Source organism: Puntigrus tetrazona, chromosome 13 (genome assembly GCF_018831695.1).
Source record: "Puntigrus tetrazona isolate hp1 chromosome 13, ASM1883169v1, whole genome shotgun sequence".
Lineage (NCBI taxonomy): Eukaryota > Metazoa > Chordata > Actinopteri > Cypriniformes > Cyprinidae > Puntigrus > Puntigrus tetrazona.
Genome location: NC_056711.1, coordinates 9,064,241 through 9,080,844, shown reverse-complemented (window position 1 = coordinate 9,080,844; position 16,604 = coordinate 9,064,241). Strand labels below are relative to the sequence as shown.

General features: G+C 37.6%; 3 protein-coding genes across 3 annotated transcripts; 1 reads left to right on the top strand and 2 right to left on the bottom strand.

Moving 5' to 3' along the window:
* Positions 1–100: 100 nt before the first annotated feature.
* On the bottom strand, positions 101–8,003 carry adam8a (ADAM metallopeptidase domain 8a). The gene is made up of 25 exons (XM_043256070.1): positions 7,426–8,003; positions 7,244–7,347; positions 7,082–7,155; positions 6,894–6,972; positions 6,725–6,801; positions 6,321–6,504; positions 5,839–5,904; positions 5,681–5,749; positions 5,419–5,588; positions 5,173–5,254; positions 4,676–4,809; positions 4,377–4,554; positions 3,721–3,810; positions 3,419–3,614; positions 3,162–3,228; positions 2,905–3,073; positions 2,743–2,820; positions 2,419–2,502; positions 2,189–2,304; positions 1,910–2,093; positions 1,761–1,796; positions 1,612–1,668; positions 1,221–1,292; positions 1,043–1,117; positions 101–904 (listed from the first exon to the last, which is right to left on the bottom strand). Exons 1-25 carry the CDS (start codon positions 7,475–7,477, stop codon positions 860–862), a joined length of 2,538 nt encoding a protein of 845 aa, XP_043112005.1. The 5' UTR covers positions 7,478–8,003; the 3' UTR covers positions 101–859.
* A 505-nt stretch (positions 8,004–8,508) lies between these two features.
* Positions 8,509–11,364, top strand: znf511 (zinc finger protein 511). The gene is made up of 6 exons (XM_043256069.1): positions 8,509–9,190; positions 9,369–9,442; positions 9,718–9,919; positions 10,632–10,756; positions 10,920–11,096; positions 11,190–11,364. The coding sequence occupies exons 1-6, from the start codon at positions 8,993–8,995 to the stop codon at positions 11,254–11,256; spliced, it is 843 nt and encodes a 280-aa protein (XP_043112004.1). The 5' UTR covers positions 8,509–8,992; the 3' UTR covers positions 11,257–11,364.
* A 736-nt stretch (positions 11,365–12,100) lies between these two features.
* Positions 12,101–14,765, bottom strand: msx3 (muscle segment homeobox 3). The gene is made up of 2 exons (XM_043254728.1): positions 14,262–14,765; positions 12,101–13,696 (listed from the first exon to the last, which is right to left on the bottom strand). Exons 1-2 carry the CDS (start codon positions 14,665–14,667, stop codon positions 13,281–13,283), a joined length of 822 nt encoding a protein of 273 aa, XP_043110663.1. The 5' UTR covers positions 14,668–14,765; the 3' UTR covers positions 12,101–13,280.
* Positions 14,766–16,604: the final 1,839 nt, after the last annotated feature.

Genomic DNA, 16,604 nt, shown 5'->3' with positions numbered 1-16,604 from the left:
GCGTTTGGACCGTTACCAGGCAACGAAAATACAGGGCGCCGTAGAGGTCATGCACGTGTGACGGCAATTCACATATTTGGAAATGAACCAAATAAGCTGATTAAAAGAGAAATCTAAAAACTTTATTGTAGTTAAGAAATAAAACCCAATTTTCATATTTAAAGGGTAAAATCAGACCAGCTGAGATCATTGCATGTTTTGAATTAAAAAAAGCACTGTGGGCAAAAAACTAATTTTTGCCTTTGTCTTTGAGTGCAAAAATCACAAGATCACAACCAAACAACAAAGAAGATGTAAGAAACTTATAAATAAGGCAAATAACTAAAGTAAGGACGGATTATGCTTCAGAAAGGCCATATTGCATATTGCTCTTGTAATTTAAAAAATAACCAGAAATTCTACACAAAATAATGAAAAATTATTTCAATTACAAATATAATATGGCAAATACATAAAAGCTGCATGAACAAAAATGAATGCACCATAATTTACTAGAAAAAAAAAACCTTTTCTTTACTCTTCAACTCTTCAGCAATGTGATGTGGACTTTAAGGTACAAATTCTTCCACAGAGACATAATCTGAACGGACTGTAAACATTGCAAATAACATTCTTTAAAATTAAAGTATACAATAAATAAACAAAAAAAAGAAAAGAAAGAAAGCCAAAATACAATAAAAGGACTTACAAACAAGTAGTACCAAAAGTATAAAGCGATTCCTACAGTGCAAATCTTTGGAGTTATACCACAAAAAAAAAACAACAAGCTTTGTTCAGCTAGTAAAACGCTGCCCAAGTTTTGTTAACCAAGGTCCTTCTGAAGCTCCCAATGATTCAGAGAAACTTGTATTGTTCCAGATCATCTGGGCTTAGCAGGAGGTTTCAGTGCAACCTTTTGAATTACCTAGAGTAAATGCAAAAGAGCTTTTAAAACACATTTATTCACACAACTAGTACTTAGCATTAACAATGTAATTTACAATGTTTTATTTTAGTTTATGTGAACTAACCTAAAATGCAAAGAAATAAAGCCTTACGACACCTGAGGTGGAGTAAATGCTGGCTGCATCCCGGCGGGCTTCACAGGAGGCACTGGAGGTGGATGTGACTTTGTCACCTATCAGTGCACGCAAAGGATGGTTAATAGTATTGAATTGTCAGATGGTGTACTTTATGACACCTTTTTGACTAAATTATTCAAGTAAAAAATTGCCTCATACAGGTTTAGATGCTAGTGGTGGCAACGGTCGTGATGGAGGAAGTGGTTTAGCTGGTGAAAGCAGGGGCGTTGCCTGAAACATAATTTAGACATAAGAAGTGACACATCGCTCTTTAGTCTCAATGCTATTTCAAATTACCTTTGACAACAGAAATCAAGCACTAATGCTGATTTAGTGCTCAAGAAAATTATAATCTGTTTTAGAAACTTTGTGCTGCTTATTTTGCTGGAAATCATCCTTTTTTTGATGAACAGAAAACTTTTGTACGATATTATAAATGTCTTTGTACTGTCCCTTTTGACCAATTTAATGCAAATTAAAAGTATTTATTTATTTTAAAAAATATCTTGATGAATGGTAGTAGTGTATTTTAAGATACTCTGTGCCTCACCTGAACAGGATGAATGTTTCTGGAAATAGCAGAGGGTGGGACAGAAGGCTTCACAATCTAACAGAATATGGACATACATTTTCATTTCAGTTTTAGATTTAAATAACAGGTTTAAATAATTACGTGCATTTTTACAGAGGATAAACTACCTCTTCTTTCCTAGTTTTTGGTGCATTCTTTGGAGGCTGTGCATAGTGAGAAATAAGCGGTAGAAAGATGAAGTCTTTGATCCTAAAATGGACTTTCAATGTAAAAACAAATTGAACGGCTCACTTCAAGGCTAAATGAATGACTTTACCATTGGTGCTGGTCTAGAGGGCGTAGCTACAGAATAGAGAGGTTTGCAGGCCACAGTGGTGGATGACTCAAGGAAAGTTGGTTGACTTATGCGTGACTGTGTGAATCTGGGGCTGTTCTTTGCACTTCCTGGTTGAAATGCCGGATTGCACTGGCCCGAGGAAGTGTGGATGCCCTTCAAAGACCTTTTAGAATAGAATGTATTTTATTAATAGTACAGTGATCGAAATGATAGCACACGTCGATAGTTCATGATTGCCGGCTGCGTAACAGATCCTACCTTTTGTTTCTAAATTCTGTTATTTTGTTCCTGTGACACACAAGTGCTCCGATAACAATGATCAATCCAAGAAGGACTACAGATGCAGTCACACCAATTATAACAGATTCTTTTCTCTCTGTAAAGGCACACATTTGACATGGGATAGAATTCATTTTGCATGGTCAATGAATTGCGTAAAGTTAAAAAAATATATAGTAAAAATATAAAAATAATTTAAAAATATATACTTTTTGACGTTCTGAGAATTGTTCATCACAATAGGGCGGTGCCCAGCCTGGATCACAGTGACACTTCCTCTCATGGTTACACACCTGAAAAATACAGGTCGGTAGTAGGTTTACATGCTTTTAAATGATCTGTCTCCATTTCAAAATTAAAATATTTTTTAATTACTAGGACACGTAGCTTTAGCACATGCGAGCAATATGACTTTCACAATATCGCAGAATGACAAATATTGCCTGCAATAACGGTTTTCTTTAAAAAGAGAAAAACATAAAATATGTTCTAAATGTAATGGAATAATTGAAATGAAAAAAGAAATCACGCACCCCACGATTGTTGCATTTATCAGAGCAGTCCTCAGTGCCGTATATACTAATGTCTTGGCAAAGGTTGTGGTAACACACCTGTTGTTTATAAAGAAAATCTAAATAAAGGCTTTATACACTTTTTTGCTTGTAAGGCAATATATACATTTATTAATTACTTGCCTTATTGGTGCCACATTTGGTGCCTGCTGGAACCATCGCTAAGTCATCTGTGGGCGAGGAATCCACAGCTACGTAGCAGGTTTTCGATTTTATTGTTATTTCTGATTTTCTGTTAGTTATGGGAAAAGGATTTCCACCGTAACAGAATATTTTCCCACACTTCATGTGCCTGTAGGATTCAGAATACCATCGTGTCATTACAGAACAATTTACAAAATACTATTTCTAGTCCATCAGAAAAGTTAGGTTTGACTCACTCAGCACTCTTGGATGTTCTGTCAAAAACGTTTTGTTGAAAGCAGGTGTCAGAATCCACTTCAGCATCTAAACATGTGCAAGAAATCGATGTTAAAATATCAAAATATATTTTCCTATTTTTACATGAAACTTTATTTAGCAAAAAAAACATTAAATTAACAAAAAATATGTATAGATTTTGTGTTAAAATGTTTGCAAAAGCATAAAAGAGGACCCATAAAGCAGCGTATGAACAATAGCTCAGTAAAAATAGTACCTGATCCCCACAGCATCTTGCAGTGCTCCGTATGTGTAGGACATTGTCCATTGTAACAGTAGCCCTGATTATAATTGCAAGGGAGTCCGTTCATCTTATATTCATCTTCAGGACAGAAGGCAGACTCTCCTGTACAGTACTCGTCCAAATCACAGTCGTGAGCACTCTTTCTGCATAGGCTACCTGAATTTTTCAGCTGAAACGGAGGATTAACAAAACAGATATGTACTTTTACATGTTTTTTCAGCCAATAACAACATTATGGTTTTTCATTGGAGCTTGGTAGGCAGCTCTGCTGATACCTGGCAATTGTGGCAGCATTCTCCATGTGCACAGTGGGCTCCTTTAGTCAGTTGACAAGTGGTGGCATTACAGCACGGATTGTTACATTCCTAAAAAAAAAAAGAAATAAAAAAGAATGGAATGGAATGTTTTCGTTTTAGAATACATTATCATTCAAAAGTCTGAGGCAGTTTTCAGAAACTGATTCAACAAAAACTAATTAAACGTAGCAAAATTGAGGACAAAATGAAGATATAATGCCGTTCCTTTGAACTTACTATTTATCAAGGAATACTGAAAAATGTATCACGGTTTCCAAAAATAATATTAAGCAGCAACACTGTTTTCAAGATTGATAAAAATAAGAAAAGTTTTTCGAGTAGCAAATCAGCATATGAGAATGATTTCATGTGACACTGAAGACTGAAGTAATGGCTGCTGAAAATTCAGCTTTGCCATCACAGGAATAAATTACAATTTAAACTATAATAAAATTTAAAACAGTTATTTTTAATTATAATCATGGTCATTTAAATGTATATATTTCAGTAAGTAATAATAACATTACAAAACTTTACTGTTTTTGCTGTATTCTTAAAGCAGTATTTTAGTCATACTTTAACTAAGGAGCTAAAGCTGAATCAACTAGGAAATCGTAGAAATGAACGGGTCACACCTCAACTGTTCCGCAATCGCATTCCTCGCCTTTTTCAACAAACGCATTTCCACAAACTGGGCCTCCATACAGTTCACCCTCATCCGGCACATCTAGTAGACAGCTGATGTCATAGCTCTGCAAAAACGTCTTTAAGGACGACTGACTGCAAGTGCTAAAGGAATCAGGGTAAACATACCTGTTGGAAAAGTATGTAAGAAATGTTATGGTTTGTGAAAAAACTGAAGAAAATATACTAAAAGATAAAAATATGTTGCCTTTGCATAATGCTAATCAAATGTATTTTCAGTTAGCCTTACCCAATGGTGTCTGACATAACACAGCCCTTGTCTGAGGAGCATGCACAGTTTGAATTATCATGTGACATGCCCAGATTATGTCCCATTTCGTGGGCAATGGTAGAAGCCACTGCAATGGGATTTTTATTATGATCCTTTGTAAAGAAAAAACATCACATGTCAATATATTATTCATCACAATCAACGCTTTCTTTCAAACATTAAAAAATAACAATTTCACCCCTAGTTTCATAGACAAGGTTTAAGCATAGTTCCAGACTAAAATGCATGTCTGGACTATTTCCACTGAAAGAAACTTAAGCGACCTTAAAATATGTCAGATTCATTTGCACAGGATGCACACCACTGATATTTTTACTTAAATGTCCTAATTAAACTACGGCCAAGTCCTGGCATAACCTAAGCCCTGTCTGTGAAACAGAGCCTAAAGCTTTTCATTTTCAAGTATTTTAACTATGTATTAATTTAGATATATGAAAATATAACGATAAAAATACCTCATTCACAGCACCAGAGGATGGAGAGCACATAGAACTGACTGTGGCCAACCCAACTGTTGATCCTTCAAAATCTACAGCACTGATTAAAAAAAGACAACTTGATGCATAAAAGGATATTTTGATGAAACAAAAATAAATGTTTTAAAGCTTGCAGTAAAATGCATTTTAAAGCGTTTAGCGCAAGTAAAAAGGTGACGTTCACAGCACCGCAGCTTATTAAAAGATGAGCAGGCAGTGACTCACGTAACAAAATGCGCATTGTCATGTTTCTTCCTCTTGAGCAGGTTGTCTTGACGCCATTGTAAAAATCGTTCCAGAGTATGATTTGGTATACTGCTGACATCAATGAAGTTTCTATAAGACCAAAGCTCAAGTCCAACCAACCTCACACGTACGTTTAGAGGTCGGTAAAGCTGAATATGAACAACAAATAATATTTTAAAAACCATATTGTAATCACCATGAATAACATGCTATTTAAGGAAAGGCCAAAGTGCTCTGATACCTTGTCTACATGATTCGCGACCAACATCATTCTTTCTTCAATCTTCTTAACGCTTCCAAACTTGTTGCACTGAAGGAAAATATGTAGATACGTTTTAATAATAAAAGCACAACTCATTAATACTGAAGATGTTTTTTTCCATTAAACCAAATTCATACCTCTGAATGATCAATGACTAAAACCAACTCAACAATATGCTGTCCTCCTCTGGGGGCTTTCTTTTTCTGAAGAGCAGTTGAAATAAAGTCATAAATAAAACCTCATGGTAAACACACTGTAAATATGATCTCGAGGTACCAATTATACATGCTGCTTAATAATAAAATAAGGAACAAGCACAGAATTTATTTTCTAAATATATGAATATTCAATAAATATATGGTTAAATATATGATGCTAAATATATGAAATAAGCATTATTATAATAAACATTTCACAAGAGATCATTACTCGCTTGAATACAAGTCATTAATTAACTGTATAATTGTGCCACATGCACATTACTTTGATAACAAGAACACTATTTATTTTAATGTACGAACATTCATTTCAAGCAAAGTTGTACTGAAAATAATATGTATTCAAAAAAGCTATATACAAACAAAAGTGAACTGAACTGAATAAATTAGAATATCATTACCATATTCTTGCCTTTATACAGCCCACTAGACTTTGGACCAAAGTTGTAGACTGTGTCATTAATGTATCCAAAGGTCCCTTGCTTGGTCCTTAAATGCTCTTGCTTATAAATTGCATGATCGCCATCCAAAGACTCTTCTAGGGGCTCAATCAAGTAAACTTGATTTTTGACTCGCAGAAACCCTCTAGACGATGAACAAGATACAATATTTTAATATATACTATTTTATAAACTCTTCAAAGCAACTTACTACAAGCATAGCCCAAGAAATGCAAGCATATAGCCATCTGAAATATCTTCTTTTTTTTTTACTATACACAAAGTGGACTTGTCAGTATATGTGGTATATTTTATATACACAGTAATTTATATAAACATTTGCTAAAAATAATTTTTTTTCTTACTCCATGCCAGAGCAAAGCCCAACACTGACTGAAGATTCCTCAAAATTATGGACATGTCCCTGATAGTAGCAGTGATCCTAAAATAAAAAAAAATAAAAAAACATGAACAGTTAAGCAGCAACATTTTACATACTGTATCAGACTAAAGTAAGCTACCGTTTAAACATACAATATTGTCTGAAGACTTTGTCTCTGAAATCCCATCTTTGGTATAATGTGAGAGGGTGTAATGTTTTCCTAAAAGCTCTCTGTTTAAAAAGAAGAAGAAAAAAAAAAGAAAGTTACATTTTTGATGGATAAGAATACAACCTTAGGTAAGAGCACGTAAAGCCGATTTCTAAACGCTCCCATTCTCACCTGTTTTTGTGCAAAGAAATTGTTAAGTTCCTCCCGTCTACCGCCAAATCATATTCAAGTCGTTCAGGATATATCTGGACGGGTGAAAGCAAGCGTGCGTGAGTAAACGTCAAATCAGTAATGCTTGTTTAGTTGTCAGAACTAGTGTGAAAATGCGCGGACCTCGAGAGGAGAGGCGCTCCTCCTCGCGCGCTCGTTCAGTGCCTGAGGTCGGAGCCGGACCACATCGTAGCGCATCACATGAGGCAAAGCCGCCTCGAGGCTCTCTAAAGTGAGTAAACAAATCATCAGTATGCGTTACCAGTAATTCCCGCTGTAAAAAAAAACATATGCCGCGCGCTCACCCCACGTATGAACAAAAGAAAGCAGTGATATAAATAATCCAGTGTATCGCATGGTTCGCTGCGCCGTGGACTCGCTCCGGGACTCGTGGGCTGCCGCGGGAAGTCGGCTACTTGATGGTTCAAGCTCCGCCTCGGTCGTCCGGTAAAATTAGCATGAAGAGACTACGACCTCCTCATCCTGTAAACTTGTCACTAATGAGTCACTGTGAACGTGTCAGTATTTTAAAAACGATTTCTAGGCTGTGTTAGGCCCGTGCAGGCTACCGCGCAGAGTAGAAAATGCGTGAATGCTGTTCATATTAACAAAACTCCACTGGTAGTGGGGTAAACGCACCTTTAATATGCAGTTATTATTAAACGACCAGATTTGGCGAGTTTAGCATGTACAAGACGATGCACTGTGGTATTCAGGGAAATTATAAGGGTGTCGGAACAAAATGTAAAATTGTTCATGAAGGCTCACTGCCACTAGGGTAAAAGAGGGTGCCCTGTCTGGGGCATAACACCTTTGGGGCAAACAATTGCAGAATGTATAAATTACTTTTGATAGGCTATCTTTTTTTTTTTTTAAAGTGAAATTAATATACAAAATACTAAATTAACTATTCTGTTTAAACTTGCACTTTGATGGTTTATCCGAATAACTGAATTACTAATTATATATGATATTAACTAATATCAATATCGATATTAATATAATATTAATATCACTGATATTAATTGCTAATATTTTGATTGAAGATATGTCATCATAGCAACGCTGTAAATGTAAATGTATGATTTGCCTCAAATTTCAATAAATAGCAATCTAAAGGTGTAAAGCACATCTTGTGCTGCTTTCCCAACAGAAATGAGGTCATCTCCTGGAGGATGATGTCAATAAGGAACCAGGTTTTGTTCGTTATTACAAAAGCTATATTACAAAAGACTACAGTTGGGAAAGAAAGTGAAATTGAGGACACAGGAAAAAACACACACTAAAAGGACAGGCTGCTATTTAAAAACAACACTCCAAATAAAAAATGTAATATTTAGACTAGAAAGGAAAATGCAAAAAAAAAAAAAAAAAAAAACACTTGGAATATTACTCGTTATAGTTATTAATATATTGGACATGAAAGAGTGTTGATGAAAGAATAAAATTAATCATTTAAGTGTGAATGTCGTGTAATTTATTTCAGATTGGTCGACTGTTGTCAGTTTAGCCAATAATTAAGATATTTATTATTAATATTATTATGTGACACTACAGTACAAGATGTTTTAAAAATGCACTGGGATGGCTGTGCTGACATCCTGTGGTTATATCAAGCAAGTGCAGTTTTGACAGATTTGCTTTAGTTTCTTTTGATAGTGTTTATCAGACTTACATAAATAACTATAGAGCAAACACCTTATTTTAAATGTTACGTTACACGTTGTTCTGTGTCTAAATAAAATGACAAGACGGTTTCTCAAGCGATCGTTTACCCCGCGTGTCCTCAGGCGGCTTTTAGTTTGGGGCTTTTATTTTGACACGGAATCGCGAGGCGGGCTGTACACGATATAATGCTACAACACGAATACAATGCTGCGACCTGAATTAATTGAACTTTTGCGGTCTGCGACACCAACAAGTCCTGCAGAAAAGCTACCGGTGACCGAAAACAGGGAATCTGAGCGGCATGGTTTACAACCACGAGAAAGAGGGGACGAAAACGCCGTTTCACCCTTTGACTTCAGACCTCAACGACTTCGGTTCGCTGTAGAAGATGAATATTTTGAGGTATGTAGACTGTTCGACTCGATCGACAATAAAGTGTAGTGCACTTAACTTACCTCCCTCTGTGCAAGAATTGCCTGTGTTACTTAAAGGTGACGGACTTCCCCTTACAAGAGTGGTGCAGTGACATCGTGGTGGGATATTCAGCAAAATCCCAATTTCTTCATGTTTGATTCAACAGGATGGGGACATACACAGGCACATGTACCTACAGGATGTCGTGACGGCTATTGCAGACGACGAACATCCTCCGACGTGAGTAAAGTCGTTTCTTCATTAATACCGATTTATATTTGAGCAAATGCGAATCAAAAAATGATCAATAATCATAAATGATTTGTTAAAGACCGGCCCAGGTCATTGTATATGTATTATGGTTTCTTTCTTTGCAGCTGTCATTATGTAACTAGATTTTAACTGTATTATCGATTGATGTGATCGTATGTTCACTGATGAGTGGTGAAGCGTTTTGAGCAACACCCGCTTGAGCTGATAGCAGCCCGCCACTAAACGTTGATCCCTCTTCCCAGCGTGTCTGAGTTCAGATGTCACGTTGCGGGATGCAGGCAGTTATCTGACTCTTTGGAGGCCTATGAACACCACTACAACTCGTTACATCGCAACGTGTGCTCCGGCTGCAAGCGCTCGTTCCCGTCCAACCGACTGCTGGAGATGCACATCCTGGAGTGGCACGACTCCCTCTTCCAGGTCATGGCAGAGAAACAAAGCATGGTAATAGCACGTGTAAGCTGTGTGGTCACTTTTAAGTGGTATTTGTTGGATTGTATGCATATTAGATTTAGGCTGATAATACACAGGGAAACTTTTTGAATAATTTTGCTGGGCAGCTTTATTTATTGTTACCTGAGTACTTTCCCACTGAGAATGGATAACATGTTTTTTTATGTGAATACTTCAAAAAGTTGTCCTGTGTATTATCAGCCTAAATCTAGTGTGTTTATTAGTTTTATTTGCCACAGTTTGATGAATTTGATAATAATCTGAGTGTTCCATAAATTATTAGGGTTTTAATGCATGCTAAATAAGAAAAGGTTTTTTTTTGTAGTGCATACTCATCATATATACCTTTTGATGTTTTTATGCACCCTCTCACTGCAAATACTACATACAATTATTTTTAAACGATGTTCATAACTATCAAAAGAGCATAGATAACCAAATAAGGCCAAATATCTTATGTAGCGAAATGCTGCCACCTTCTGGTTTTAACGGAGAGTTGCTTTAAATGCGTTGCGTGTTTCAATGGTTTTTTTAAACACTTGATTTTAATGGGACAGATATATCAGTTGTAAAAGAATACATGAGTACACGCTTCCTCCTTCTCATGCACCTCGTGTTTAAACCAGCAAATATTTTTTCAGCTTTGCAAATTTGAATGAAAACACGTGATTTTTTGCTGATCGCGTGTTGTTAATATTTTCAGTATGAGTGCTTGGTTGAGGGATGTGGACTGAAATTCAAAACAAGCCAAGAGAGGAGAGATCATCTTGTCAGGACACATAGTTATCCAGCGGACTTCAGATTTGACAAAGCAAAGAAAAGCGGAAGGTTCGATGCTAATACTAATGTAAACTATAGGCCATTTTAAATGATAGACTTTTGCTCTCATAGCCAGTCTTTTCATATTTTACTTCTTTGGCATCATATAATTAGCCACTTTTTTCACTTTATACTATTTTTTGTTTTATCATAATCTCATCTAAATCAATAGAACACGAGAAAAAAAGACCCAACAGCGGAAGGATGCAAACATGGAGGTTGAAACGGCAACTATTCACCAAGAAAGCGAGTCGATGGACTTCTCCTTGACCCCAGAGCCAGAAAGCGCGAAGACTGTAGAAACAGAACCAATGCAGACAGCTGATCTAAAGCCACGATATGCCTACAAGTGGGTGGATTCATATAAATACTTGATTAAGTTCCTTTACCCTGTAGACTCGGTGATCAGAACTATTTGTGTTGATTATTATCTTTCCTCCAGGGTTCCATCATCCATTTGCTTCGGTCAAGGCTCAGTCAGAGGCTTCAGAGGAAGAAGGAAGAAGTAGTCCAACGCTTTTATTAAATGCAAACAGTTTACCACGTTTACTTGGTGTCGCATTTGTTTGTCCAGAGCGATATTTTTGTAATAAAACTTATAAGCAAGTCTTTAAAAAGATGTCTTGTCTCTTTTTATTGGTCGAGATTACTAATCAGATGAAAAACCTTTGCGGTCGGTTTAAGTTTAAGTGTCAAATGTTGAGGAAAATGTGTTCAAATATATTAAACTTGACAAATACGCAGCTATTACGTATTCTAATAAACGTAAGCGTTGCTGGGTGTAAAGCTGCATTTCCACTAATGGCACAAACACCTTTTCACCTGTTTCAGACACTAACGCATGCGTGCAATGAAGGCGCGTGAAACGACCGATGTGTTTTCCAGTCGGTTTTTTTACGGGGATTTAGGTTTTGTAACACTGTATAAATAGCGTGAAGGTTATCTGAAGGGCTAGTATCTACATATTCAGATTTGAACATTTTTTGGTCGTGAAGAACGTAAAAAACGCGCGATAGTTTAATTTATACGTTTTATTTTGCTTGTTATTATTTTTATTTCTTCGTTTTTTATTCATTATTAGTAGCATTTTGGTATCTTGGAAATGACTGCTGTCCGTTTAGCGCTGATTATTAGCCTAAACGTTTATCGTCGGTCCCCGAAACGATTTAATAAACGGAGCAACAGTTAGGCTCCAAATCTCAAAAGCGAGTTGCGCAGCGCATCGATTAGACTTTATTTGGTTTATGTAGGGCATGGCAAAAAAAAAAAAATCACATGGAGGATTACCAAGTTAAAAGTTTGTGTTTTAAACTAAAATTATAAATAACATTGTACACACGAGTATCTGTGAGATTTATTTTTTAATGCAAAAGATTATTTTTCTAATTTGTATATACATATAAAATATACAATAATTTACAGGAGATAAATGTAAACACAGTGTATAAATATCAGCAATCCTATTTGTAATTTATTCAAATGGGGAATGCAAAATCTGTAATATATACGTGTATTTACAATAATAAAAATCTAGACATTAATCTTAGAACCTAGCAAACTAGCATACATGTAGTCTACTGAAGGGATTATGGCTAAACAGGCGAAAAAAACAAAACAAAACAATAAACACAGGACTCTGTATCCAACGACATGTGAAAACGTTTGGGAGGAAAGATTTAGAAAATGACGGTATAATGATGCTGCTGGTTGTCTCTGCATCTAGGTCCTCTTCAATAAAGACCCGACAGAATAACAAGCTACGAATGTCAATCTAAAACCGGGTAGCCTGTCCAGTTAACGAAAAAAGGAAAGAAAACGACGCGTGGAGCTATTGGCAGTGTACATTTCGCGAATTGTAACTAACTGGGTACAATCTTTGTAATATACTACAAAATATTTGGTTTGCGTGAAAATACACGTATTCTTAAAAAAAAAAAAAAAAAAAAAAAAAAGCTCACAATGACTATCCATTTAGGCCTGCATCTGGCAGCCTATAGTCAAGTAATGGAAAGTAGCGATGCCATGAGACATAGTTGAACCGTAATCAATGTTTATAATTTTTTACTTTATGATTCTGCCTTCAGTCGCAACAAGCTCTATAAGTTAGAAAAGCCTTAGTAATAATTAAAAGGCAATTTCTTTAATCTAAGAGCTTTGTTGGGACTGGCGCAGATACACAGGCCTATGCATTTCAGAGCACACTAGGTGTTTTCTAGCGCATCACTCATCAACAAGTGATGCTGATCTAGACACTTGCCGAATCGGCTGTGCCCTCAGTAGAAATAATCTCTTGGAAATTATTTTCTGAGCCTAATGCGAGGTAAAGCATCCCGGGGAAGATCGATTGCACTTTTAAAGCCAATTCGCGGACTCTCACTTTTGGACTAAACTGCGCAGATCACAATGACCATTTCTTTTAAATTGCTGCAGAGTTCTTTAAACGAAAACGTAGCCTATTTACTATTTCACTCGTCTTCTGGCTGGCAGGACCGCGGCGGCTACAGACGGCGAATTGAAGGACGTGCTCACACGGTTAAGACAAATAATACATCCCGTAGGTCACTGGCCCTCCGAAAAGTCCTGGGACTGGTAACGCAGGTCTAGGAAAGGAACTAGACGGTCCGTAGAGTGGCGGAGAACCAACGTGCGTTCCGAGGGGGAACGGGAAGGCGAACGCAGGTAATAATGGCTTGGTCGCGAGCTTGAGTTTCTCTAGTTCGGCCTCTTGAAGTCTTTTCGCCTTCGCCCGCCTGTTTTGAAACCAGATTTTAACTTGGGTCTCTGTGAGGTTGAGTGAATTCGAAAATTCCGCTCTCTCCGCGATAGAAAGATACTGTTTTTGACGAAACTTTCTCTCCAAAGCGAGCAGCTGCGAGGTGGTGAACGGGGTCCGCGGTTTCCGGTTGTTCTTATGCTTTCTGAGGGTGCACGGAGGTGGACTCGAGTGCCCTGCGGGAAAAAAATATAACAAAACAGCGAACCGATTAGTTTTGACTAAAATTATATTACACCGCTATAAGCCTACATTAAACGTAACCTAAATATTCACGTTTCCTTGATGGTTACAATTTCTGCCGAAGCCACATTATCACATCAACATTGTGAGATTTACAGGCCTATGCGCTGTGTGCCGCGAAATCGGGTTATTCTTAAAATTACTCCAGGGAACATATCCTGTTTTTAATTCACTAAACTGTTTTAATTAAGCTGGAATGCGTTTTTTTTTTTTTTTTTTTGCAACTTCTCTTTGCAGACGTAGCTGACCAACTATTCTACTCTTCGAGGACACCCGACTCTTTCCTCTACACACCTCACATTCGTCTCATTTTCATACAAAAACCTCATTTTAAATCTAAGCGAGCCCGATGAAATACAATAGACGCGGTGCTCGGTTTTCCCACTATTTTAATCAGCGCGTTTTACCACAGCCCAGCCTGCGTAAAGCATGCATGTTTCTAACTGTCAAGCGCCATCATGCCACTTTATTGACAGGTTTCCCTGCTGAGCCACTCACTTGGCGGAGAAGTGTACGAGGGCGTCTGAAACCAGCCGGACTGTCCCTTGTCAGTTAGCTCTTCCATATCTCCTCTCTTGCAGTCGGATAGGTTGGAGACGCTGTCCGCTGGGATCTTTCTGTCCGCGTAAAGAGCCATGGGCGAGAGCCTCAGCCGCTCGTCTCCACCGGACGTCGGAGATGTAATACCAGCTTCAGACGACGTGTATAAAGTCCGCGTGCTTGTTCTGTCCGATATTAAAGATTCCACACTGAACGGAAGACTCAGCTTGCCTTTACATCCCTTGACAGCCGCTTTATCGTTGGTTTGAGCCTCCTCTTTGTCCGCGCTTTTTCGTTCCTGTAGTTTTCCTTCTTGGGAGAGTGGCCCTTGAAAAGAATTCATCATGGATGATAAAGGGGCCATACAATAAGAATATGTGAGTCGTCCTGAATTTTCCACCAGTGCCTTTCCCGTCTGCCGTCGCGCGTTTGCGACGCTTGCCTCACTCTCGTAGCAGAGCGCACCCGCAGCTATAAACTTCCTAAAGTTCTCTTTTTTCCCCGCCGCCCTCCAATCGGCTTGACATTTCACCCACATGACTTCCCGCGTGCTCGCCCTGATTGGTCGAAGCGGGTTCTTTGAGACGTCACAATGATTTTGAAAGAAATGTTGCATGGTTAATCATACTTGTCTTGCCGAGGTGGTTTATTGATTGCTCCGGGGGCTCCAGTCTTGGAGGCAAGGAGCCATTTGAGAAGTTTTGTTGCAATTAACCAGAGGGGATGTCTGTATAGCGGGCCTCCGTACTCATTAACCGAGCTCTTATTGAAAACATACAGCGAAACAAACCACTTCCTTGGCCTCTACGTCCACGATCTCTGGGAGTTTTTCTTTATAAAAGCGCTGTATAGTGGAGATTGCGGAAAACGTTTTTATAACGCATGTGGGGTAGAATTTTAACGGGGCTTATTGAATGCGTACCTATAGTATACTAAAATTAAGGCACGTGATGAAGTTTTTTTCTTTTAAGTTTTTAAGTTTTTTTTTTTTTTTTTTTAATATATATATATATATATACATTCTAAATCGCATAGTCTGTTTCACCTCAAAAACAGAGCCCAGTGTTCAAAGGGGGGGAAAAAAACAGTCTCGGTTTTTTCCGTAAAACTGTGACGGGACAAAATGATGTGACTGAATTGACGATGATTTTGTCACGCCGCATTACAACAATTTAAAGCTTGTCTTGGCCCTTTAAGGCTGCAGAAAGCCTCTATTGAGGCGCAACTGGCAACCCCTCACCGTAAGTCAAAGCATTTCATAACGCAGACAAGCCCTGTTTTGGAAGGCGCCAGTCTCGGCAAGATCAAAAAGGAAGCTACCTCAGGGAGAATATGCAACAGTTAACTCCACTTAACCAATTGTCCTCGAAGAGTTTAATGTCAAGGCAATAGCCAGAGGGCAATCAGTTCCCACAGACAGCGCGCACCGCTCAGTTAACTGTTGCCTTACTACATGCCTCTTTTTAAGAAGCTTTGGACTTGATCATTTTTTACTATCGGAGCATGTTTACTTTGCAAATTTCTGTGAAAATATAAAAGGGGGAAAGGCAGTAAGCCATCATCCCAGTAAAGTTTCTACCCTCCTTTTAAAACGGATTCAGGCCTTCGTGCCAAGGTAAACTAAAATTAATAACCGACGATTAATGTTAGGCTATGCTTTTTCATATTGAATTCGAGCGCTTTTTTTTTTTTTTTTTTTTTTAAATCATGCACATAATTTTAAAAGCACGCTATAAAATACGTTAAGGTTTTTGTTTTCAGACTGGAATGTTTGTTTTTATGATGACTTTGACGAGCAGCGTCCTCCTTGCGGGTCACGACTTTCGTTTTTGATCGGTTTCAAATGCTAGAAGAATTAAAACGTAGCCTGGCCGTTGAAAATAAAAATGTCAGGGTCTAGAAACGGTATAAGAAGCTTTTCTATTTTTGTTTCTTCACCTCGACAGATGACCTGCTAAATTAGGTCAGCTGTTATTAGCCAGATGTGTAATTCATACGAATCTATTTTAGAGCCATGATTCATCTTTCACCACTGCGGTTTGGCAGCAGCTCTTACTCAAACCAGTAATAAAATAATATTTTGTAAAATTAAGAGTTGCTCGTACAAATATTACATTGCTGTTAAATATTACAGTACTTACTAATATTTGTTAAACAGACTAGGAATTAAGCCAAATGTTTTTTCTATCCGTTAATATGCCTTTTCAAAGGAGGATTGTTGTGGACTTAATGCTTTGTGTCTTCCACTCCAGCAACACCGGTGAGAAAAAAGTGCACAGCTTTTCCTGCTGATCCACAGTG

Bases quoted from the DNA above. Each gene is read 5' to 3' on its own strand.
- msx3 (XM_043254728.1), bottom strand. From the start codon at position 14,667: ATGGCCCCTTTATCATCCATGATGAATTCTTTTCAAGGGCCACTCTCC. The intron at 13,697-14,261 runs GTGAGTGGCTCA...TTTTTCCCGCAG, and splicing joins CTCGTACACTTCTCCGCCAA to GGCACTCGAGTCCACCTCCG.
- znf511 (XM_043256069.1), top strand. From the start codon at position 8,993: ATGCTGCGACCTGAATTAATTGAACTTTTGCGGTCTGCGACACCAACA. The intron at 9,920-10,631 runs GTAATAGCACGT...TAATATTTTCAG, and splicing joins TGGCAGAGAAACAAAGCATG to TATGAGTGCTTGGTTGAGGG. The intron at 11,097-11,189 runs GTGGGTGGATTC...TCTTTCCTCCAG, and splicing joins AAGCCACGATATGCCTACAA to GGTTCCATCATCCATTTGCT.
- adam8a (XM_043256070.1), bottom strand. From the start codon at position 7,477: ATGCGATACACTGGATTATTTATATCACTGCTTTCTTTTGTTCATACG. The intron at 5,750-5,838 runs GTATGAATTTGG...ATTTTCCTTCAG, and splicing joins TAGTCATTGATCATTCAGAG to TGCAACAAGTTTGGAAGCGT. The intron at 3,229-3,418 runs GTACTATTTTTA...GCACATGTTTAG, and splicing joins CAAGATGCTGTGGGGATCAG to ATGCTGAAGTGGATTCTGAC.